The sequence below is a fragment of the Carassius carassius genome, chromosome 12, assembly GCF_963082965.1.
Source record: "Carassius carassius chromosome 12, fCarCar2.1, whole genome shotgun sequence".
Taxonomy (NCBI): domain Eukaryota; kingdom Metazoa; phylum Chordata; class Actinopteri; order Cypriniformes; family Cyprinidae; genus Carassius; species Carassius carassius.
The window spans coordinates 27,459,359-27,485,157 of record NC_081766.1 but is presented as its reverse complement, the minus strand read 5'-3'; the positions used below and the strand labels follow the sequence as shown (position 1 = coordinate 27,485,157).

The 25,799-nt window shown below is 39.8% G+C and overlaps 1 protein-coding gene across 10 annotated transcripts in view; it reads right to left on the bottom strand.

The window, feature by feature from the left end:
* Window positions 1–25,799, bottom strand: part of LOC132155152 (activated CDC42 kinase 1-like) — a 126,822-nt gene that overhangs the window by 17,416 nt on the left and 83,607 nt on the right. For all 10 annotated transcript variants that reach the window (XM_059563999.1, XM_059563998.1, XM_059563992.1 and 7 more), the window contains 2 exons: window positions 5,647–5,856; window positions 149–301 (listed from right to left, as the gene is read on the bottom strand). In XM_059563999.1, the coding sequence (XP_059419982.1) occupies window positions 149–301; window positions 5,647–5,856 (363 nt within the window). The remainder of the gene's footprint in view (window positions 1–148; window positions 302–5,646; window positions 5,857–25,799) is intronic.

Sequence of the window (25,799 nt, the reverse complement as noted above, 5' to 3'; positions counted from 1 at the left end):
AGTCAGTTTCAGCAAATAATGAGTTTAAAAGAGCATGCAAATGTCAAGCCTTATTTTAGCTCACCCCTCCCTTCTCAAGACCTTGATACTTTAGCACCCTGTCTTTGCCACCAATTTGATTTAGATGTGAACGCGCACACTTACTCACCATCTTCATGGGGTGTGTAAGGACGACTCCGTAGAGACGGATGAGGTTCTGGTGGTCAAGAGAGTGCATGGCATTGACCTCACAGATAAAGTCGTCCAGAGCATCTGGTTGATTGAGCACGTCTGTCTTCAGACACTTCACTGCCACACTGAGCTGAGGAGGACATGTTGAAAGAACAACTCAGATCAACACGCATTCAACACAAGTCCCTGCGTGTGACTTTGAGGGTCAACACATATGCCTTTGCTGGGGAGAGCTCCCAGCAGCTGGACTAACCTGTATACATCACAATCCAACACACGCTAATGACCCCCTCTTGAGACCTGTGTCTGCACTGTTGCTGGCTATCACTGAATTTCAGAGCATAATCGCAGAGCAACATTATTCCCTGTGCGCCAGCTTGAACTGTGGCTGAAGTTCCACCTTGCATGCATTCTGTGCATACATTGTTAGAATGGATTTGACACTCTATGTTGTCCACCTGTTGCTTCAGTTGTGTAGGACATTTTCTTCATCTGCTTAATTGCCTTGCATATGAAAACTGTTTGATTAAGTCCAACAAAGTCAGAAAAGTAATAGCACTCAGTAAGTCAAGTCAAGTCACCTTTATTTATATAGCGCTTTAAACAAAATACATTGCGTCAAAGCAACTGAACAACATTCATTAGGAAAACAGTGTGTCAATAATGCAAAATGATAATTAAAGGCAGTTCATCATTGAATTCAGTGATGTCATCTCTGTTCAGTTAAATAGTGTCTGTGCATTTATTTGCAATCATGTCAACGATATCGCTGTAGATGAAGTGACCCCAACTAAGCAAGCCAGAGGCGACAGCGGCAAGGAACCGAAACTCCATCGGTGACCGAATGGAGAAAAAAACCTTGGGAGAAACCAGGCTCAGTTGGGGGGCCAGTTCTCCTCTGACCAGACGAAACCAGTAGTTCAATTCCAGGCTGCAGCAAACTCAGATTGTGCAGAAGAATCATCTGTTTCCTGTGGTCTTGTCCTGGTGGTCCTCTGAGACAAGGTCTTTACAGGGGATCTGTATCTGGGGCTCTAGTTGTCCTGGTCTCCGCTGTCTTTCAGGGCAGTAGAGTTCCTTTCTAGGTGCTGATCCACCATCTGGTCTGGATACGTACTGGATCCGGGTGACTGCAGTGACCCTCTGATCTGGATACAGACTGGATCTGGTGGCTACGGTGACCTCGGAATAAGAGAGAAACAGACAAATATTAGCGTAGATGCCATTCTTCTAATGATGTAGCAAGTACATAGGATGTTATGTGAAGTGTTCCCGGTTCCGGTTCACCTAATTAATGCAGCCTAAAAATCCTTTAACAGATTTGGATATTAAAAGCATATTAGTATGTTATGTGTAAGCCAGGTTAAAGAGATGGGTCTTTAATCTAGATTTAAACTGCAAGAGTGTGTCTGCCTCCTGAACAATGTTAGGTAGGTTATTCCAGAGTTTAGGCGCCAAATAGGAAAAGGATCTGCCGCCCGCAGTTGATTTTGATATTCTAGGTATTATCAAATTGCCTGAGTTTTGAGAACGTAGCGGACGTAGAGGATTATAATGTAAAAGGAGCTCATTCAAATACTGAGGTGCTAAACCATTCAGGGCTTTATAAGTAATAAGCAATATTTTAAAATCTATATGATGTTTGATAGGGAGCCAGTGCAGTGTTGACAGGACCGGGCTAATATGGTCATACTTCCTGGTTCTAGTAAGAACTCTTGCTGCTGCATTTCGGACTAGCTGTAGTTTGTTTACTAAGCGTGCAGAACAACCACCCAATAAAGCATTACAATAATCTAACCTTGAGGTCATAAATGCATGGATTAACATTTCTGCATTTGACATTGAGAGCATAGGCCGTAATTTAGATATATTTTTGAGATGGAAAAATGCAGTTTTACAAATGCTAGAAACGTGGCTTTCTAAGGAAAGATTGCGATCAAATAGCACACCTAGGTTCCTAACTGATGATGAAGAATTGACAGAGCAACCATCAAGTCTAAGACAGTGTTCTAGGTTATTACAAGCAGAGTTTTGTACAGTACTCAGATTTTGAAGTGATAAGCATGTACAGAGTAGATCATAAGTATCTGCAGGATAAGTATCGCAGCTGAGAGTCATAGGTTTGTTCAAATTTCATCTCTATGTTTGAAAAACAGTAATAGTGATGATTGCGTAAAAGGCTATAATAATTAAGTTGGATATGGGTGTCTGAATGTTACATGTATGAAAAATGCAGTTGACAAATCTCAGCTCGGTCCTGACATTTTTCTGTATAGCGCAATAAAACAGTGTTTGATCTGCACAGATGGCCTCAGGAAAGATATTCCCACTCAAGTCCCATGTGGAAAGAACCCTTTTGTGTGCAACACACACTATCACTACAGCCTCCGGCTCAGTTCACACGACATCTGACCCCTCATCAGGTCATTAGAGGTCCGTCTCTCCCACAAACCTCCTCTGGAAAACACAGCTGCTGCAATGACACATAGAGATCAGCCCTGAAACAGGAAGTTCACATGAAGCCCTGGAACACTTTAGGGGAAAGGTGGGACCACAGATACAGTGTCTGAAAGTCATTCTTTTGTTGATCTGAGTTTCCAAATGCGACAAACAACTTTCCTGCCAAACAAAGTGCAATAGTCATACAACCCGAATTCCGGAAAAGTTGGGACTATTTTTAAATTTTAATAAAATGAAAACTAAAAGACTTTCAAATCACATGAGCCAATATTTTATTCACAATAGAACATAGATAACATAGCAAATGTTTAAACTGAGAAAGTTTACAATTTTATGCACAAAATGAGCTCATTTCAATTTTGATTTCTGCTAAAGGTCTCAAAATAGTTGGGACGGGGCATGTTTACCATGGTGTAGCATCTCCTTTTCTTTTCAAAACAGTTTGAAGACGTCTGGGCATTGAGGCTATGAGTTGCTGGAGTTTTGCTGTTGGAATTTGGTCCCATTCTTGCCATATATAGATTTCCAGCTGCTGAAGAGTTTGTGGTCGTCTTTGACGTATTTTTCGTTTAATGATGCGCCAAATGTTCTCTATAGGTGAAAGATCTGGACTGCAGGCAGGCCAGGTTAGCACCCGGACTCTTCTACGACGAAGCCATGCTGTTGTTATAGCTGCAGTATGTGGTTTTGCATTGTCCTGCTGAAATAAACAAGGCCTTCCCTGAAATAGACGTTGTTTGGAGGGAAGCATATGTTGCTCTAAAACCTTTATATACCTTTCAGCATTCACAGAGCCTTCCAAAACATGCAAGCTGCCCATACCGTATGCACTTATGCACCCCCATACCATCAGAGATGCTGGCTTTTGAACTGAACGCTGATAACATGCTGGAAGGTCTCCCTCCTCTTTAGCCCGGAGGACACGGCGTCCGTGATTTCCAACAAGAATGTCAAATTTGGACTCGTCTGACCATAAAACACTATTCCACTTTGAAATAGTCCATTTTAAATGAGCCTTGGCCCACAGGACACGATGGCGCTTCTGGACCATGTTCACATATGGCTTCCTTTTTGCATGATAGAGCTTTAGTTGGCATCTGCTGATGGCACGGCGGATTGTGTTTACCAACAGTGGTTTCTGAAAGTATTCCTGGGCCCATTTAGTAATGTCATTGACACAATCATGTCGATGAGTGATGCAGTGTCGTCTGAGAGCCCGAAGACCACGGGCATCCAATAAAGGTCTCCGGCCTTGTCCCTTACGCACAGAGATTTCTCCAGTTTCTCTGAATCTTTTGATGATGTTATGCACTGTAGATGATGAGATTTGCAAAGCCTTTGCAATTTGACGTTGAGGAACATTGTTTTAAAGTTTTCCACAATTTTTTTTACGCAGTCTTTCACAGATTGGAAAGCCTCTGCCCATCTTTACTTCTGAGAGACTCTGCTTCTCTAAGACAAAGCTTTTATAGCTAATCATGTTACAGACCTGATATCAATTAACTTAATTAATCACTAGATGTTCTCCCAGCTGAATCTTTTCAAAACTGCTTGCTTTTTTAGCCATTTGTTGCCCCCGTGCCAACTTTTTTGAGACCTGTAGCAGGCATTAAATTTTAAATGAGCTAATTAAGTGGATAAAAGTGTAAAATTTCTCAGTTTAAACATTTGCTACGTTATCTATGTTCTATTGTGAATAAAATATTGGCTCATGTGATTTGAAATTCCTTTAGTTTTCATTTTATTAAAATTTAAAAAACGTCCCAACTTTTCCGGAATTCGGGATGTACATTTCTGATGGTGTTACTTGATAGAGTTCAAGTGATGGAGATTCTATCAACATACTGTTAACTTAGCACACTTGAAACAACGATAGGTACATGGGAACAAAATCAAACAAACAGTAGAATCAAAAATAAGTAATGAACCCACACACTATCAATACTTGCTAATTCTTAAAATTTATTAAGTGCAACATTTCGGTCCACAGACCTTCGCCACTTTTTTCTGATGAAGGTCAGTTGACTGAATCGTTGCACTTAATAAAGTTTAAGAATTAGCAAGTAGTGTGCAGGTTTGTTACTTATAAGTGATGGATGAAAAAAAAACAGATAAACATATCACTCAAATATAAATAGTACATCTTGAGTACATTGCAGTGAATGACTGAAATGGTGGCTGAATTCTGTATCTACAAAGCTGATGTTTTTAACAAAGCTCCCTCTGTATTTCCAAACACTTTTATCCTTTATCATCTCCCCCATATCACTGCTAGAACTCTAAATGACTGTGAATAAATTAAGAATCATTATTTTTTCCCCATAATTCTCAAGAAAAAAAAAAAGACAACTAAATATCATGGAATTTATTAAAGGTTCTGACAAAATGTTCATGGCTTCAGTATATTAAAAAAATACAATAAAGAACTGTTATTTATGGGGTGAAGCAACATTTGTAAATTAATCTCTTGAAAGAATGATTCCATGACAAATACTTGTTTTAGTCAAGTTGTCACAATCCCCAGGCCTAACGAGATAAGTGATACAACACATAGAAGTGTCAAAATCCTGATACAAGATTATTTACTCTTATTTTGATCACTACTATAGATATCAGTGTTTACACCCAAACTAAAAACTTCTTTCCCAGTACTTGTTATTTTGAAACTGAAATTGTTTGTGTAATGTTTATAACAGATAATGTGTAGTTGAAAATACCGTTTGTGAAGCTGTTTCATACTGTACATATCAGCTGCTCTTTCCTGCTCAGTGGCAGCACGAATGCAGATTTGATTGTTTCACAGTGCAAACATCAGTGTAGCCTGAGCTGCGCGTTCTGTCACTGCCCAATTAATGAATGATGATGCATGTGCATTGGCACAGAGTGTGTGTGCTTTTTTTTTTCTTTCCAATGCGAGTAGACATTGCTGAACCATTGTAAATTAAGAATAAGATCGTGTGGGTGTTTAAATCGAGATTGTAATCTTTTAACAATTAATCTTGCAGCTCTACTCACCACTTTTCCATTTGGTGTGAACCACTCTCCACGCTTGACCACACCGAAGGAGCCATCGCCCAGTTTCTCAAAGAGGGCCAGGTCTTTCTCACTTATGAGACAGGTGAGGGCCTGCTGCTGGCCATCCACTGGAGGTGTGGCAGTGAGTTTTTGGAACGTACTTCCCGGCTGGGGATTGAAGTCTCCTTCTGGTCTCTTGCCACTAAACACCTGAGGGATAAACAACAACAAAGTCAACATCTAGAGGTGACAAATAAAAGCCTTTAGAAACCTATGTGCGCAAACCATGTTTTAATTGTAGTCAAGTCAAGTCAAGTCACCTTTATTTATATAGCGCTTTAAACAAAATACATTGCGTCAAAGCAACGGAACAAAATTTAATTAGGAAAACAGTGTGTCAATAATGCAAAATGACAGTTAAAGGCAGTTCATCATTGAATTCAGTGATGTCATCTCTGTTCAGTTGAATAGTGTCTGTGCATTTATTTGCAATCAAGTCAACGATATCGCTGTAGATGAAGTGACCCCAACTAAGCAAGCCAGAGGCGAAAGCGGCAAGGAACCGAAACTCCATCGGTGGCAGAATGGAGAAAAAAAACCTTGGGAGCCAGTTCTCCTCTGACCAGACGAAACCAGTAGTTCAATTCCAGGCTGCAGCAAGGTCAGATTGTGCAGAAGAATCATCCGTTTCCTGTGGTCTTGTCCTGGAGGTCCTCTGAGACAAGGTCTTTACAGGGGATCTGTATCTGGGGCTCTAGTTGTCCTGGTCTCCGCTGTCTTTCAGGGCAGTAGAGGTGCTTTCTAGGTGCTGATCCACCATCTGGTCTGGATACGTACTGGATCCGGGTGACTGCAGTGACCCTCTGATCTGGATATAGACTGGATCTGGTGGCTACGGTGACCTCAGAATAAGAGAGAAACAGACAAATATTAGCATAGATGCCATTCTTCTAATGATGTAGCAAGTACATAGGGTGTTATGTGAAAGAGTTCCCGGTTCCGGTTTACCTAATTAATGCAGCCTAAAAATCCTTTAACGGATTTGGATATTAAAAGCATATTAGTATGTTATGTGTAAGCCAGGTTAAAGAGATGGGTCTTTAATCTAGATTTAAACTGCAAGAGTGTGTCTGCCTCCCGAACAATGTTAGGTAGGTTATTCCAGAGTTTAGGCGCCAAATAGGAAAGGGATCTGCCGCCCGCAGTTGATTTTGATATTCTAGGTATTATCAAATTGCCTGAGTTTTGAGAACGTAGCGGACGTAGAGGATTATAATGTAAAAGGAGCTCATTCAAATACTGAGATGCTAAACCATTCAGGGCTTTATAAGTAATAAGCAATATTTTAAAATAAATACGATGTTTGATAGGGAGCCAGTGCAGTGTTGACAGGACCGGGCTAATATGGTCATACTTCCTGGTTCTAGTAAGAACTCTTGCTGCTGCATTTTGGACTAGCTGTAGTTTGTTTACTAAGCGTGCAGAACAACCACCCAATAAAGCATTACAATAATCTAACCTTGAGGTCATAAATGCATGGATTAACATTTCTGCATTTGACATTGAGAGCATAGGCCGTAATTTAGATATATTTTTGAGATGGAAAAATGCAGTTTTACAAATGCTAGAAACGTGGCTTTCTAAGGAAAGATTGCGATCAAATAGCACACCTAGGTTCCTAACTGATGACGAAGAATTGACAGAGCAACCATCAAGTCTTAGATAGTGTTCTAGGTTATTACAAGCAGAGTTTTTATGTCCTATAATTAACACTTCTGTTTTTTCAGAATTTAGCAGTAAGAAATTACTCGTCATCCAGTTTTTTATATCGACTATGCATTCCATTAGTTTTTCAAATTGGTGTGTTTCACCGGGCTGTGAAGAAATATAGAGCTGAGTATCATCAGCATAACAGTGAAAGCTAACACCATGTTTCCTGATGATATCTCCCAAGGGTAACATATAAAGCGTGAAGAGTAGCGGCCCTAGTACTGGGACTTGAGGTACTCCATACTGCACTTGTGATCGATATGATACATCTTCATTCACTGCTACGAACTGATGGCGGTCATATAAGTACGATTTAAAGCATGCTAATGCACTTCCATTAATGCCAACAGAGTGTTCAAGTCTATGCAAAAGAATTTTGTGGTCAATTGTGTCAAACGGAGCACTAAGATCCAATAAAACTAATAGAGAAATACACCCACGATCAGATGATAAGAGCAGATCATTTGTAACTCTAAGGAGAGCAGTCTCAGGACTATGATACGGTCTAAATCCTGACTGGAAATCCTCACATATACCATTTTTCTCTAAGAAGGAATATAATTGTGAGGATACCACCTTTTCTAGTATCTTAGACAGAAAAGGGAGATTCGAGATTGGTCTATAATTAACTAGTTCTTTGGGGTCAAGTTGTGGTTTTTTGATGAGAGGCTTAATAACAGCCAGTTTGAAGGTTTTGGGGACATATCCTAATGACAATGAGGAATTAATAATATTCAGAAGAGGATCTATGACTTCTGGAAGCACCTCTTTTAGGAGCTTAGATGGTATAGGGTCTAACATACATGTTGTTGGTTTAGATGATTTAACAAGTTTATACAATTCTTCCTCTCCTATAGTAGAGAATGAGTGGAACTGTTCCTCAGGGGGTCTTTAGTGCACTGTCTGATGCGATACTGTAGCTGACGGCTGAATGGTTGCAATTTTATCTCTAATAGTATCGATTTTAGAAGTAAAGTAGTTCATAAAGTCATTACTGCTGTGGTGTTGGGTAATGTCAACACTTGTTGAGGCTTTATTTTTTGTTAATTTAACCACTGTATTGAATAAATACCTGGGGTTATGTTTGTTTTCTTCTAAAAGAGAAGAAAAGTAATCGGATCTAGCAGTTTTTAATGCTTTTCTGTAGGATAGGTTACTTTCCCGCCAAGCAATACGAAATACCTCTAGTTTTGTTTTCCTCCAGCTGCGCTCCATTTTTCGGGCTGCTCTCTTTAGGGTGTGAGTATGCTCATTATACCATGGTGTCAAACTGTTTTCCTTAACCTTCCTTAAGCGTAGAGGAGCAACTGTATTTAAAGTGTTCCTGTAGCTCAGTTGGTAGAGCATAAAAATTGATAGCCTGAATGCACTGTAAGTCGCTTTGGATAAAAGCGTCTGCTAAATGCATACATTTTATTTATTTAATTTAATTTTAATTTAAAGTGCTAGAAAAGAGAGAGTCCATAGTTTCTGTTACATCATCAAGTTGTTCTGAGGTTTTGGATATGCTAAGGAATTTTGATACATCAGGAAGATAACTTAAAAGCAGTCTTTTGTGGTAGAAGTGATGCTTCTTCCATACTTGTAACAAGAAGTAGAATTTACAATTTTGGCTATATGAAGTTTGCACAAAACTAAATAATGATCTGAGATATCATCACTTGGCTGCATAATTTCAACACTATCAAAATCAATTCCATGTGAAAGTATTAAATCTAGAGTATGATTTCGACAATGAGTAGGTCCTGAAACGTGTTGTCTAACCCCAATAGAGTTCAGAATGTCTATAAATGCTGATCCCAATGCATCTATTTCATTATCAACATGGATATTAAAATCACCAACTATTAAAACTTTATCTGCAGCCAGAACTAACTCGGATGTAAAATCACCAAACTCTTTAATAAAGTCTGTATGGTGCCCTGGTGGCCTGTATACAGTAGCCAGTACAAACATAACAGGGGATTTATCATTAACATTTGTTTCTCTGGATAATGTTATATGAAGCACCATTACTTCAAACGAGTTATACCTGAAGCCTGCCCTCTGAGAAATCCTGAAAACGTTGTTATAAATTGAAGCAACACCTCCCCCTTTGCCTTTTGGACGCGGCTCATGTTTATAACAGTAATCTTGGGGGGTGTACTCATTTAAAATAATGTAATCATCAGGTTTTAACCAGGTTTCTGTCAAACAGAGCACATCCATTTTATGATCAGTGATCATATTATTTACAAAAAGTGTTTTCGTAGAAAGTGATCTGATATTCAATAAGCCAAGCTTTATCATTTGTTTATCCGTATTGCATCTGTTTTTTATTTGTTGAACCTCAATTAAATTGTTAATCTTAACTTGGTTTGGACGTTTTTTTTTGTATTTTCTAGTTCAGGGAACAGACACAGTCTCTATAGTGTGATATCTAGGTGAAAGAGTCTCTATGTGCTGAGAATTAGCTGACCTCTGTGACGTGAGGCAGCTAGCAGACGGTCGGTTTAGCCAGTCTGTCTGCTTCCTGACCTGGGCCCCAGTTAGTCAAGTATAAACACTAAGACTATTTGCCATATTTCTAGAGAGAAGTGTGGCGCCACCCCAGGAGAGATGAAGACCATCTCTTTTCGACAGGTCAGATCTGCCCCAAAAGCTCGTCCAATTGTCTATGAAATCTATGTTATTCTGTGGGCACCACTTAGACATCCAGCCATTGAGTGATGACAATCTGCTATGCATCTCGTCACCACGGTAAGCAGGGAGGGGACCAGAGCATATTACAGTGTCTGACATCGTGCTTGCAAGTTCACACACCTCTTTAATGTTATTTTTAGTGATCTCCGACTGGCGAAGTCGAACATCATTAGCGCCAGCATGAATAACAATCTTACTGTATTTACGTTTAGCATTAGCCAGCACTTTTAAATTTGCCAAGATGTCAGGCGCTCTGGCTCCCGGTAAACATTTGACTATGGTGGCTGGTGTCTCTATATTCACGTTCCGTACAATAGAATCACCAATAACAAGAGCACTTTCATCAGGTTTCTCAGTGGTTGCATCACTGAGTGGGGAGAACCTGTTTAATGTTTTGATCGGAACAGAAGAGCGGCGTTTTGACCCACGACTACGCTGCCTCACTGTCACCCAGTTGCCCAGCTGCAGGGGCTCTGTTGCCGGAACTGAACAATGTACAGGAATACCTGAGCTAGACGCATCCAAAGCCGTATCTAGAGCCCTAACATTCTTACTGTCCTCAATTAAGGTTTGGATGCGTGTCTCTAATTCTGAAATCTTCTCTGTCAGCCTAACTATTTCCCTGCATTTATCACATGTGAATCCCTCATCTGCGACAGAGATAGATAAACTGTACATGTGGCAAGAGGTGAAAATAACAATAGCAGGAAAAGCCATTACTCACCGTTCTTGATGAAATTTTCTTACTGCGGTTGTTTGATGAACTTGTGAAAAACTGGAGCGAGAGAGAGGAGAGGAGAAAAGAAAACAGCGATAGGTTCGAATGAAAACGCTAATGACAAGCTAACGAGTGCTAACCCGTATTGTATGCTGCCAGAACTGCATCAAATGTTTACCAGAAACTTGAGAACTCCCTGGCCAGTCTCTATCCCATTGCTTTAATGATATGTGCTAACAGGGAACATTCCAAACCCAAAAAGAAGGACAGCACCAGAAATCACGATAAAAGGAGAGAAAGAGAGATTCCACGAAAGACTGCCCTTTCTAACTGCGTATTGGCTCGAGGCACTTTGTATGAGGAGCCTGTGGGTCGGACAAGGAGAGCTGAGCTATCAAAATAAAAGTGTGGGCTGAGGGAAGCCAGGGGCTACAAACTCATGGGACATGAAGGATGGACAGGAACGGAAGGTGGAGGAGTGAGAGGTGACCCTGACTTTAACCTATGAGGGGCCGTGCAAGCCGTAATTCATTCTGGCACTCTCAAACACTCACACACATACATTTCTACTCTCCTTCACACACATACATTCTCCATTCACATACATACATTTCTACTAGGGGTGTAACGGTACACTAAAATCACGGTTCGGTACGTACCTCGGTTTTATAGTCACGGTTCGGTTCATTTTCGGTACAGTAAGGCAAAGAAATGCAAACATTAAACTGCAGGTTGTTTGTTACTATAAACTTTTTTTAACAATTTGTTTACACTTTTTTAAAATACTTTTTAATAAAATAAATAATAAAATATAATTTATAATAAAATAAAAAAAAGAATAAGAAATAAAATACTGCTGCAAAGTTCTCCACTAAATAAAATACTCTCAGTCTCAAACCAATATCATATAATAAAATATAATGAAAAATATAAATAAATAACTATGATTACAGTGCAGCATTACCAATCCCAGCTTGTAGGCCTGCTCATATTTAAAAAAAAATATATAACTTTTCCAAAGTGTAAAGTGACTAAAGACGTCACTTCCTGTTTGTTGTTGGCGGCTGTACTGCCTTTGAGCTCCGTCACTATATTCTTTTAATTGACTATTTTTAACTCAAAAATCAATTGTATACATCATCGTTTCCGTTTATATAACGTGTGAATATATCCTCTATTGTATTCTACAACAAAAACAATCAGAGCGCCTCGCTATCACTAGTTTTATTTTGATCTCCCGGGTCCGCTATTAGCTTTTAGCCCGTTAGCATCAGCGGCGTGGTTGCAGCTAACTGCGCTAACATTGCTAATACTCTATTCACACACATTACCACTGCTGTACTCACTGTTACTTGCTTTAATGGCGGATGAATGTCTCCACTCTGTGCAGCTCGAGCTCGAGGCCGTGGAAAAGCAGATTCGCGACCTGGAGGTGAGGCAGGCCCAGCTGAGAGAGCGGAGAACCGCGCTGGAATCATCCCGGGCTGACGCTCACAAGTCCGGGGTAAGTATACAGCGATCTGTTAACAGTCCCACCACGTCTACTCCGTGTGTTTCTCTGCACAGGCCCGGTGCACCCAGGACGCGATCTTCCCAGATGTCCTTCACTGCGACGCCGGGACACCACGGACCCTGGGTGCATCCACAGCGGAGGACGCGAGCCGGGTCCCGGGCGACGACTTCTCCCCCTCCTGCCTTCGACATCTCCATCCGGAAACCGCTTCGCTCCCCTCCGCGAGACAGGACGCGACGCTGTGATCATCGGAGACTCCATCGTCCGACACGTAAGTGCTACGTTAGCCGAAGGTAAAGTGCACACTCATTGTTTGCCTGGTGCTCGTGTTCTCGATGTTTCTGCGCAGATACCCGCGATCCTGAAGGTCGACGAGAGCCCCAGAGCGGTCGTGCTTCACGCCGGGGTTAACGACACCACGCTGCGGCAGACGGAGACGCTGAAGAGGGACTTCAGCAGCCTGATCGAGACGGTTCGCAGCACGACGCCCGCGGCGACGATCGTCGTGTCAGGACCACTGCCCACGTATCGACGAGGACACGAAAGGTTCAGTAGACTTTTTGCTTTAAATGAATGGTTGTTGTCATGGTGTAAAGAACAGAAACTGCTATTTGTTATATAACTGGAATCTTTTCTGGGAGCGTCCTAGGCTGTTTCGCGCTGATGGATTACACCCCAGCAGAATCGGAGCGGAGCTGCTCTCTGACAACATCTCCAGGACACTTCGCTCCATGTGACTAGTAAGACAATTCTCTAATAACTATTATGATGAGTTTTGTTCCACCCGCTTAAATGATAAAAGTACTTGTGCTGTAAAAACTATTAAGACTGTGTCTGTTCCCCGAATAGTGAGGTCAAAATATAATGTAGGATCTAGAAAAAATCTTATCGTAATTAAACCAGAAAAATGTAAAGTAAATGAACAAAAACAATTTTTAAAGTTTGGGCTCATAAATATTAGATCACTCACACCCAAAGCAGTTATTGTAAATGAAATGATCACAGAAAATAGTTTTGATGTACTCTGCTTGACTGAAACCTGGCTAAAACCAAATGATTATTTTGGTCTAAATGAGTCTACTCCACCAAACTACTGTTATAAGCATGAGCCCCGTCAGACTGGTCGTGGAGGAGGTGTTGCAACAATATATAGTGATATTCTCAATGTTACCCAGAAAACAGGATACAGGTTTAACTCTTTTGAAATACTTCTGCTAAATGTTACACTGTCAGACATGCAAAAGAAATCTAATGTATCTCTTGCTCTGGCTACTGTGTATAGACCACCAGGGCCGTATACAGAATTCCTAAAAGAATTTGCAGATTTCCTCTCAGACCTTCTAGTTACAGTTGATAAGGCGCTAATCATGGGAGATTTTAATATTCACGTTGATAATGCAAATGATACATTAGGACTTGCGTTTACTGACCTAATAAACTCCTTTGGAGTCAAGCAAAATGTCACCGGGCCCACTCATCGTTTTAATCATACACTAGATCTAATTATATCGCATGGAATCGATCTTACTGCTATAGATATTGTACCCCAATGTGATGATATTACAGACCATTTCCTTGTATCGTGCATGCTGCGTATAACTGATATTAACTATATGTCTCAGCGTTACCGTCTGGGCAGAACTATTGTTCCAGCCACCAAAGACAGATTCGCAAATAACCTGCCTGATCTATCTCAACTGCTATTTGTACCCAAAAATACACATGAATTAGACGAAATTACTGACAACATGGGCACTATTTTCTCTAATACATTAGAAGCTGTTGCCCCCATCAAATTGAAAAAGGTTAGAGAAAAACGTACTGTGCCATGGTATAACAGTAATACTCACTCTCTCAAGAAAGTAACTCGTAGTCTTGAACGCAAATGGAGAAAAACTAACTTGGAAGTTTTTAAAATTGCATGGAAAAACAGTATGTCCAGCTATAGACAGGCTCTAAAAACTGCTAGGGCAGAGCATATCCACAAACTCATTGAAAATAACCAAAACAATCCAAGGTTTTTATTTAGCACAGTGGCTAAATTAACAAATTACCAGACGCCACCTGATTCAAATATTCCACCAACGTTAAATAGTAATGACTTTATGAATTTCTTCACTGATAAAATAGATAACATTAGAAATACAATAGCGAATGTAGATTCTACAGCGTCTAACACTTCAGTTTCATCCATCGCACCCAAAAATAAACTGCAGTGCTTTACAAATATAGGACAGGAAGAGCTAAATAAACTTATCACTGTATCTAAACCAACAACATGTTTATTAGATCCTGTACCCACTAAATTACTAAAAGAGCTGTTACCTGTAGCCGAAGAACCGCTTCTCAATATCATTAACTCGTCGTTATCTTTAGGTCACGTCCCAAAACCATTCAAGCTGGCGGTTATCAAGCCTCTTATTAAGAAACCAAAACTAGATCCTAGTGTACTGGCAAATTATAGGCCTATTTCAAATCTTCCATTTATGTCTAAAATTTTAGAAAAAGTTGTGTCTGCTCAATTGAGCACCTTCCTGCATAAAAATGATCTGTATGAAGAATTTCAGTCAGGTTTTAGGCCCCACCATAGCACAGAAACTGCACTTGTTAAAATTACAAATGACCTGCTTCTTGCGTCAGATCAAGGCTGCATCTCATTTCTAGTCTTACTTGATCTTAGTGCTGCGTTCGACACCATAGATCATGACATACTCATAGATCGATTACAAAACTATACAGGTATTCAAGGGCAGGCTCTAAGATGGTTTAGATCCTACCTGTCCGATCGCTACCATTTTGTTTACTTAAATGGGGTGTCATCTCATTTATCATCAGTAAAATATGGAGTGCCACAAGGATCCGTCCTAGGTCCCCTTCTATTTTCAATATACATGTTGCCCCTTGGTAATATTATTAGAAAATACGGAATTAGCTTCCACTGTTATGCTGATGATACTCAGCTATATATTTCAACGAGACCAGATGAAACTTCCCAATTATCTAAGCTAACAGAGTGTGTTAAAAATGTAAAAGATTGGATGACAAATAATTTTCTCCAATTAAATTCGGATAAGACAGAGATATTAATTATTGGACCAAAAAACACCACACAGAATCTTGTAGATTACAATCTGCAACTAGACGGATGTACTGTTACTTCCTCTACAGTCAGAAATCTGGGTGTTATATTAGACAGCAATTTGTCTTTTGAAAATCATATTTCCAATGTTACAAAAACTGCATTCTTCCATCTTAGAAACATTGCCAAGCTACGAAACATGTTATCTGTTTCTGATGCAGAAAAGCTAGTTCATGCTTTCATGACCTCTAGACTGGACTATTGTAATGGACTTCTAGGTGGTTGTCCTGCTTCGTCAATAAACAAGCTACAGGTAGTCCAAAATGCAGCAGCTAGAGTCCTTACCAGGTCAAGAAAATATGATCATATTACCCCAATTTTACAGTCTCTGCACTGGCTACCTATTAAGTTCCGTATCTGTTACAAATTATCATTACTTACCTATAAGGCCCTAAATGGTTTAGCTCCTGCGTACCTAACTAGCCTTCTACCACGCTACAACCCATCACGCACCCTAAGGTCACAAAACGCTGAACTTTTGTTAGTTCCTAGGATAGCAAAGTCCACTAAAGGAGGTAGAGCTTTTTCACATTTGGCTCCCAAACTCTGGAATAGCCTTCCTGATAATGTTCGGGGTTCAGACACACTCTCTCTGTTTAAATCTAGATTAAAAACGCATCTCTTTCGCCAAGCATTCGAATAATGTATCTCTTAAATTGTGAGTGTAGTTGCATCTGCATTTTTATTCTTTAGCTTGGGTTAAACTAATTTTACTTTGTTGGATCAGCAGCTATGCTAATGATGTCTCTATTTTGTTTCTATGTTTTGCCACGGGATTTACATCCCGTGGTAACTAGGATTTACACAAGCTCCAGTCTGGATCCAGAACACCTGAGAAGAGATGATGCTGACCCTCAGAGGACCCCAGATGATCCTAACCTTGAATCAACAAACAGAACTAACAATTATTGCTACATGTGTGACTGCATCCTATAATTACTATTAATTAATAATATTGATAGTTCATCATCTAGATGACTACGTCTTGTATTATTATTATTATTTTTATTTTTCTAAAATCCTGTCAAACGTGCACAAACTACTAGCTACTACTAAATATTGTAGAAACATAATTTTCTGTAAAGTTGCTTTGTAATGATTTGTATTGTTAAAAGCGCTATACAAATAAACTTGAATTGAAAATTGAATTGAATTAAAGTGCAGCATCAACAGTTTCAGTTTTTAGACCTGCTCATATTTCGTTATTGCATTGGACCGATCGGAATTAAGAGCAAAGGTCTGTTTAAATGCCGACGGGAGCTGCGTTTGAATTACAATCGTTTTTTTCCTAGTTGTAGTGATGTTCACACTCGCGTGATGCCTTTTGAAAACCTTAGGCCGGTGACACACTGGCATTCTGCACCTGTCAAACATAGTCTATTTTGCCGTCAATACTGTTGACGGTGACCTTTATCGGTAGGCTTTATATTTATGCTCAACATGAAGTATGGATATTGTTGTCTTGAAGACAAGATCCTGGTCTGTCGGCGGTCTCCCTCTATGTCACCTACAGTAGCAGCAGCGAGCCAGCACCGCATCAGGCACGATTCTGGTGTTTAAAGACAGAAAACGCGAAGCAGCTGTCACGCAGCAGAAACGCACACTCATGCCACGCAGCCAGTGTGTCACCGGCTTTAGAATCAGCTGCAGGGCGGGATTTGCGATGAACGCGGAGACTTTCGCCACTTTATATGTTCGTTTGGAAACACGAAAATGTACCTATGTTCCGAGTAGTATGAAGCTGCAGACTCGGAGCCTGCTGCATCTACAGTCCCGCACCCAGAGTCCCGCATTCTCAGACCCCTCGTTTTTCGAGACAGCGCCTCCTATCAAATTGGATCGGATAAACACATGGATAAACACGTGAAGAACCGAAACACGGTGAGTATCGTCAATTTTATTCAATGATTTCTTTTTTAATCAAACTGCTTTATAGCTCATCGATACACCAACATATGAACAGTCTATTTAATATTTGTATTTAAAAGAAGGACAGCACCAGAAATCACGATAAAAGGAGAGAAAGAGAGATTCCACGAAAGACTGCCCTTTCTAACTGCGTATTGGCTCGAGGCACTTTGTATGAGGAGCCTGTGGGTCGGACAAGGAGAGCTGAGCTATCAAAATAAAAGTGTGGGCTGAGGGAAGCCAGGGGCTACAAACTCATGGGACATGAAGGATGGACAGGAACGGAAGGTGGAGGAGTGAGAGGTGACCCTGACTTTAACCTATGAGGGGCCGTGCAAGCCGTAATTCATTCTGGCACTCTCAAACACTCACACACATACATTTCTACTCTCCTTCACACACATACATTCTCCATTCACATACATACATTTCTACTAGGGGTGTAACGGTACACTAAAATCACGGTTCGGTACGTACCTCGGTTTTATAGTCACGGTTCGGTTCATTTTCGGTACAGTAAGGCAAAGAAATGCAAACATTAAACTGCAGGTTGTTTGTTACTATAAACTTTTTTTAACAATTTGTTTACACTTTTTTAAAATACTTTTTAATAAAATAAATAATAAAATATAATTTATAATAAAATAAAAAAAAGAATAAGAAATAAAATACTGCTGCAAAGTTCTCCACTAAATAAAATACTCTCAGTCTCAAACCAATATCATATAATAAAATATAATGAAAAATATAAATAAATAACTATGATTACAGTGCAGCATTACCAATCCCAGCTTGTAGGCCTGCTCATATTTTAAAAAAAATATATAACTTTTCCAAAGTGTAAAGTGACTAAAGACGTCACTTCCTGTTTGTTGTTGGCGGCTGTACTGCCTTTGAGCTCCGTCACTATATTCTTTTAATTGACTATTTTTAACTCAAAAATCAATTGTATACATCATCGTTTCCGTTTATATAACGTGTGAATATATCCTCTATTGTATTCTACAACAAAAACAATCAGAGCGCCTCGCTATCACTAGTTTTATTTTGATCTCCCGGGTCCGCTATTAGCTTTTAGCCCGTTAGCATCAGCGGCGTGGTTGCAGCTAACTGCGCTAACATTGCTAATACTCTATTCACACACATTACCACTGCTGTACTCACTGTTACTTGCTTTAATGGCGGATGAATGTCTCCACTCTGTGCAGCTCGAGCTCGAGGCCGTGGAAAAGCAGATTCGCGACCTGGAGGTGAGGCAGGCCCAGCTGAGAGAGCGGAGAACCGCGCTGGAATCATCCCGGGCTGACGCTCACAAGTCCGGGGTAAGTATACAGCGATCTGTTAACAGTCCCACCACGTCTACTCCGTGTGTTTCTCTGCACAGGCCCGGTGCACCCAGGACGCGATCTTCCCAGATGTCCTTCACTGCGACGCCGGGACACCACGGACCCTGGGTGCATCCACAGCGGAGGACGCGAGCCGGGTCCCGGGCGACGACTTCTCCCCCTCCTGCCTTCGACATCTCCATCCGGAAACCGCTTCGCTCCCCTCCGCGAGACAGGACGCGACGCTGTGATCATCGGAGACTCCATCGTCCGACACGTAAGTGCTACGTTAGCCGAAGGTAAAGTGCACACTCATTGTTTGCCTGGTGCTCGTGTTCTCGATGTTTCTGCGCAGATACCCGCGATCCTGAAGGTCGACGAGAGCCCCAGAGCGGTCGTGCTTCACGCCGGGGTTAACGACACCACGCTGCGGCAGACGGAGACGCTGAAGAGGGACTTCAGCAGCCTGATCGAGACGGTTCGCAGCACGACGCCCGCGGCGACGATCGTCGTGTCAGGACCACTGCCCACGTATCGACGAGGACACGAAAGGTTCAGTAGACTTTTTGCTTTAAATGAATGGTTGTTGTCATGGTGTAAAGAACAGAAACTGCTATTTGTTATATAACTGGAATCTTTTCTGGGAGCGTCCTAGGCTGTTTCGCGCTGATGGATTACACCCCAGCAGAATCGGAGCGGAGCTGCTCTCTGACAACATCTCCAGGACACTTCGCTCCATGTGACTAGTAAGACAATTCTCTAATAACTATTATGATGAGTTTTGTTCCACCCGCTTAAATGATAAAAGTACTTGTGCTGTAAAAACTATTAAGACTGTGTCTGTTCCCCGAATAGTGAGGTCAAAATATAATGTAGGATCTAGAAAAAATCTTATCGTAATTAAACCAGAAAAATGTAAAGTAAATGAACAAAAACAATTTTTAAAGTTTGGGCTCATAAATATTAGATCACTCACACCCAAAGCAGTTATTGTAAATGAAATGATCACAGAAAATAGTTTTGATGTACTCTGCTTGACTGAAACCTGGCTAAAACCAAATGATTATTTTGGTCTAAATGAGTCTACTCCACCAAACTACTGTTATAAGCATGAGCCCCGTCAGACTGGTCGTGGAGGAGGTGTTGCAACAATATATAGTGATATTCTCAATGTTACCCAGAAAACAGGATACAGGTTTAACTCTTTTGAAATACTTCTGCTAAATGTTACACTGTCAGACATGCAAAAGAAATCTAATGTATCTCTTGCTCTGGCTACTGTGTATAGACCACCAGGGCCGTATACAGAATTCCTAAAAGAATTTGCAGATTTCCTCTCAGACCTTCTAGTTACAGTTGATAAGGCGCTAATCATGGGAGATTTTAATATTCACGTTGATAATGCAAATGATACATTAGGACTTGCGTTTACTGACCTAATAAACTCCTTTGGAGTCAAGCAAAATGTCACCGGGCCCACTCATCGTTTTAATCATACACTAGATCTAATTATATCGCATGGAATCGATCTTACTGCTATAGATATTGTACCCCAATGTGATGATATTACAGACCATTTCCTTGTATCGTGCATGCTGCGTATAACTGATATTAACTATATGTCTCAGCGTTACCGTCTGGGCAGAACTATTGTTCCAGCCACCAAAGACAGATTCGCAAATAACCTGCCTGATCTATCTCAACTGCTATTTGTACCCAAAAATACACATGAATTAGACGAAATTACTGACAACATGGGCACTATTTTCTCTAATACATTAGAAGCTGTTGCCCCCATCAAATTGAAAAAGGTTAGAGAAAAACGTACTGTGCCATGGTATAACAGTAATACTCACTCTCTCAAGAAAGTAACTCGTAGTCTTGAACGCAAATGGAGAAAAACTAACTTGGAAGTTTTTAAAATTGCATGGAAAAACAGTATGTCCAGCTATAGACAGGCTCTAAAAACTGCTAGGGCAGAGCATATCCACAAACTCATTGAAAATAACCAAAACAATCCAAGGTTTTTATTTAGCACAGTGGCTAAATTAACAAATTACCAGACGCCACCTGATTCAAATATTCCACCAACGTTAAATAGTAATGACTTTATGAATTTCTTCACTGATAAAATAGATAACATTAGAAATACAATAGCGAATGTAGATTCTACAGCGTCTAACACTTCAGTTTCATCCATCGCACCCAAAAATAAACTGCAGTGCTTTACAAATATAGGACAGGAAGAGCTAAATAAACTTATCACTGTATCTAAACCAACAACATGTTTATTAGATCCTGTACCCACTAAATTACTAAAAGAGCTGTTACCTGTAGCCGAAGAACCGCTTCTCAATATCATTAACTCGTCGTTATCTTTAGGTCACGTCCCAAAACCATTCAAGCTGGCGGTTATCAAGCCTCTTATTAAGAAACCAAAACTAGATCCTAGTGTACTGGCAAATTATAGGCCTATTTCAAATCTTCCATTTATGTCTAAAATTTTAGAAAAAGTTGTGTCTGCTCAATTGAGCACCTTCCTGCATAAAAATGATCTGTATGAAGAATTTCAGTCAGGTTTTAGGCCCCACCATAGCACAGAAACTGCACTTGTTAAAATTACAAATGACCTGCTTCTTGCGTCAGATCAAGGCTGCATCTCATTTCTAGTCTTACTTGATCTTAGTGCTGCGTTCGACACCATAGATCATGACATACTCATAGATCGATTACAAAACTATACAGGTATTCAAGGGCAGGCTCTAAGATGGTTTAGATCCTACCTGTCCGATCGCTACCATTTTGTTTACTTAAATGGGGTGTCATCTCATTTATCATCAGTAAAATATGGAGTGCCACAAGGATCCGTCCTAGGTCCCCTTCTATTTTCAATATACATGTTGCCCCTTGGTAATATTATTAGAAAATACGGAATTAGCTTCCACTGTTATGCTGATGATACTCAGCTATATATTTCAACGAGACCAGATGAAACTTCCCAATTATCTAAGCTAACAGAGTGTGTTAAAAATGTAAAAGATTGGATGACAAATAATTTTCTCCAATTAAATTCGGATAAGACAGAGATATTAATTATTGGACCAAAAAACACCACACAGAATCTTGTAGATTACAATCTGCAACTAGACGGATGTACTGTTACTTCCTCTACAGTCAGAAATCTGGGTGTTATATTAGACAGCAATTTGTCTTTTGAAAATCATATTTCCAATGTTACAAAAACTGCATTCTTCCATCTTAGAAACATTGCCAAGCTACGAAACATGTTATCTGTTTCTGATGCAGAAAAGCTAGTTCATGCTTTCATGACCTCTAGACTGGACTATTGTAATGGACTTCTAGGTGGTTGTCCTGCTTCGTCAATAAACAAGCTACAGGTAGTCCAAAATGCAGCAGCTAGAGTCCTTACCAGGTCAAGAAAATATGATCATATTACCCCAATTTTACAGTCTCTGCACTGGCTACCTATTAAGTTCCGTATCTGTTACAAATTATCATTACTTACCTATAAGGCCCTAAATGGTTTAGCTCCTGCGTACCTAACTAGCCTTCTACCACGCTACAACCCATCACGCACCCTAAGGTCACAAAACGCTGAACTTTTGTTAGTTCCTAGGATAGCAAAGTCCACTAAAGGAGGTAGAGCTTTTTCACATTTGGCTCCCAAACTCTGGAATAGCCTTCCTGATAATGTTCGGGGTTCAGACACACTCTCTCTGTTTAAATCTAGATTAAAAACGCATCTCTTTCGCCAAGCATTCGAATAATGTATCTCTTAAATTGTGAGTGTAGTTGCATCTGCATTTTTATTCTTTAGCTTGGGTTAAACTAATTTTACTTTGTTGGATCAGCAGCTATGCTAATGATGTCTCTATTTTGTTTCTATGTTTTGCCACGGGATTTACATCCCGTGGTAACTAGGATTTACACAAGCTCCAGTCTGGATCCAGAACACCTGAGAAGAGATGATGCTGACCCTCAGAGGACCCCAGATGATCCTAACCTTGAATCAACAAACAGAACTAACAATTATTGCTACATGTGTGACTGCATCCTATAATTACTATTAATTAATAATATTGATAGTTCATCATCTAGATGACTACGTCTTGTATTATTATTATTATTTTTATTTTTCTAAAATCCTGTCAAACGTGCACAAACTACTAGCTACTACTAAATATTGTAGAAACATAATTTTCTGTAAAGTTGCTTTGTAATGATTTGTATTGTTAAAAGCGCTATACAAATAAACTTGAATTGAAAATTGAATTGAATTAAAGTGCAGCATCAACAGTTTCAGTTTTTAGACCTGCTCATATTTCGTTATTGCATTGGACCGATCGGAATTAAGAGCAAAGGTCTGTTTAAATGCCGACGGGAGCTGCGTTTGAATTACAATCGTTTTTTTCCTAGTTGTAGTGATGTTCACACTCGCGTGATGCCTTTTGAAAACCTTAGGCCGGTGACACACTGGCATTCTGCACCTGTCAAACATAGTCTATTTTGCCGTCAATACTGTTGACGGTGACCTTTATCGGTAGGCTTTATATTTATGCTCAACATGAAGTATGGATATTGTTGTCTTGAAGACAAGATCCTGGTCTGTCGGCGGTCTCCCTCTATGTCACCTACAGTAGCAGCAGCGAGCCAGCACCGCATCAGGCACGATTCTGGTGTTTAAAGACAGAAAACGCGAAGCAGCTGTCACGCAGCAGAAACGCACACTCATGCCACGCAGCCAGTGTGTCACCGGCTTTAGAATCAGCTGCAGGGCGGGATTTGCGATGAACGCGGAGACTTTCGCCACTTTATATGTTCGTTTGGAAACACGAAAATGTACCTATGTTCCGAGTAGTATGAAGCTGCAGACTCGGAGCCTGCTGCATCTACAGTCCCGCACCCAGAGTCCCGCATTCTCAGACCCCTCGTTTTTCGAGACAGCGCCTCCTATCAAATTGGATCGGATAAACACATGGATAAACACGTGAAGAACCGAAACACGGTGAGTATCGTCAATTTTATTCAATGATTTCTTTTTTAATCAAACTGCTTTATAGCTCATCGATACACCAACATATGAACAGTCTATTTAATATTTGTGGAGGGGAAATTGTGTCTCATTAGAGAGGAGTTTTGGAGCTTGGGTTTGCTGAAGGATATGGATTCACACGTAAGCAGTCTGCATTTGGAAAGCTATATTTGTATTTAAACATTCACTAATGAGTGACTCATTTAATTATTTATTGCAGATTGGAAACGCCTGCATGCAGCTTATTATTGAAATGGCTCGGAATATTGTATGTATATAAAATATTACAATGTAAACTCTCAAAGAGTATACATGTGTCTGAATTAACCTACATTTTTGCTTGCTTTCTTTTTCCATAGGGCAAAGATATATGCATAGAGAACTTTTATGTTGTTCCTACTTGGAAACCCCAAACATTGTTACAGCATTACCGGTGAGTGTATATAGTGAGTGGGAGGTAAAAACTATAAAAAGGCATAAATTCTTATTTAAAAAATTTCATAATTTCTGAAATCAATTTTAGGAGGATGCAGATATGAAAGACTTTATAGTCTTTCCAGCATGGACAAAAGCTAATGGCCCTGACCACTACATTGTCTGTGTAAGGAATTATTTCTTACTAGATATTGAGTGTCTCATAGATATGTTGATTACAGCGTAATTGTTGTGTTTCTAAAACTAAACTTATCATCAATGCTTCTTCCAAGAACTTTAGAAATAAATCTTGTTACACCTTAACACATTATAGATTATGAGGCCACTTCGAAGGGAGATAGTCTTTTTAGACTCTCAGTATGCAGAGCACGAATCCGGCTTTGGAGATGTGGAATACAGAGCAATTTTTAGGTCCACCTATGAATTTAGACATGCAGTTTCAGGCTCTAATTTTGGCTATGTTCCTTTAGCCATTTCTAGCTTTTGTTCTACTATACAATTAGCTTTGTTCAAAGTTTAAAGGCCATGTTCTATTGCCTTAACTCTAATTTTTGGCTATGTTCCTTTAGCCATTTCTAGCTTTTGTTCTACTATACAATTAGCTTTGTTCAAAGTTTAAAGGCCATGTTCTATTGCCTTAACTCTAATTTTTGGCTATGTTCCTTTAGCCATTTCTAGCTTTTGTTCTACTATACAATTAGCTTTGTTCAAAGTTTAAAGGCCATGTTCTATTGCCTTAACTCTAATTTTTGGCTATGTTCTCCTAGCCATTTCTTGCATGTTTTGGCTACGTTCATTTAGCCTGTTTTGCATGGTGTGTCTGACACTGTTCTCAGGTTACAGATTCATTTAGATTTGATCAGTCATATTCATGTTTTTTTGTCTACAGACAAATTGCCAACCAAATTGATCCAGGGATCTGGACAGAAATGACTGGAAAGGATTTTTCGGTGATAATTCTACTGCACAAATTATTATTTTGCATCCGTACCTTTTATCTATTATTAATTTCTAAACTGACTTTCTCATTTTCTCAATCATAGGCTTTGCCACGTCAGACAAGAGGGAATGACTGTGGTGTTTTTGTGCTGATGGTAGGGTCTTTCATTTGTTTATAAGTAAGGTCTAGTGAACAGTGTTAACAACAGCTTGTCTCCTGTATTTCAGTACACCCTCTCAATGGTCCGTGACATCGAGTTCGATTTCCAAGAGGTAAGTTAAAAAAAGGAAATTTATGTTTATTTTATTTACTTTAAGTTTATTTGGTAAAAGTAGAAAACAGTATGACCTTTAACTGGGCATTTCTTTGAGGTTGACATGCCCATGATTAGAAAATGGTGGTGCCTTATGCTAATGGAACGATTTCAAATTGACGGGTATGTCAAAAAGTATTGTACATTTTGGTAAAATATTATTCAGAGGTCCCATATATGAGTTAAATTTATTTAAATTAATTTACTTTTGAATATTTTTTCAATACAACATTTTATTTAGCATGAGTAACTAAACACCCTTAATAACTCTCTTAAGCGACAATTTCTTTTCTTTTCTTTTTATTATTATTCCTATAATTTTTTTATTTATTATTGTTTGCAAGCTATGGGCGCAGG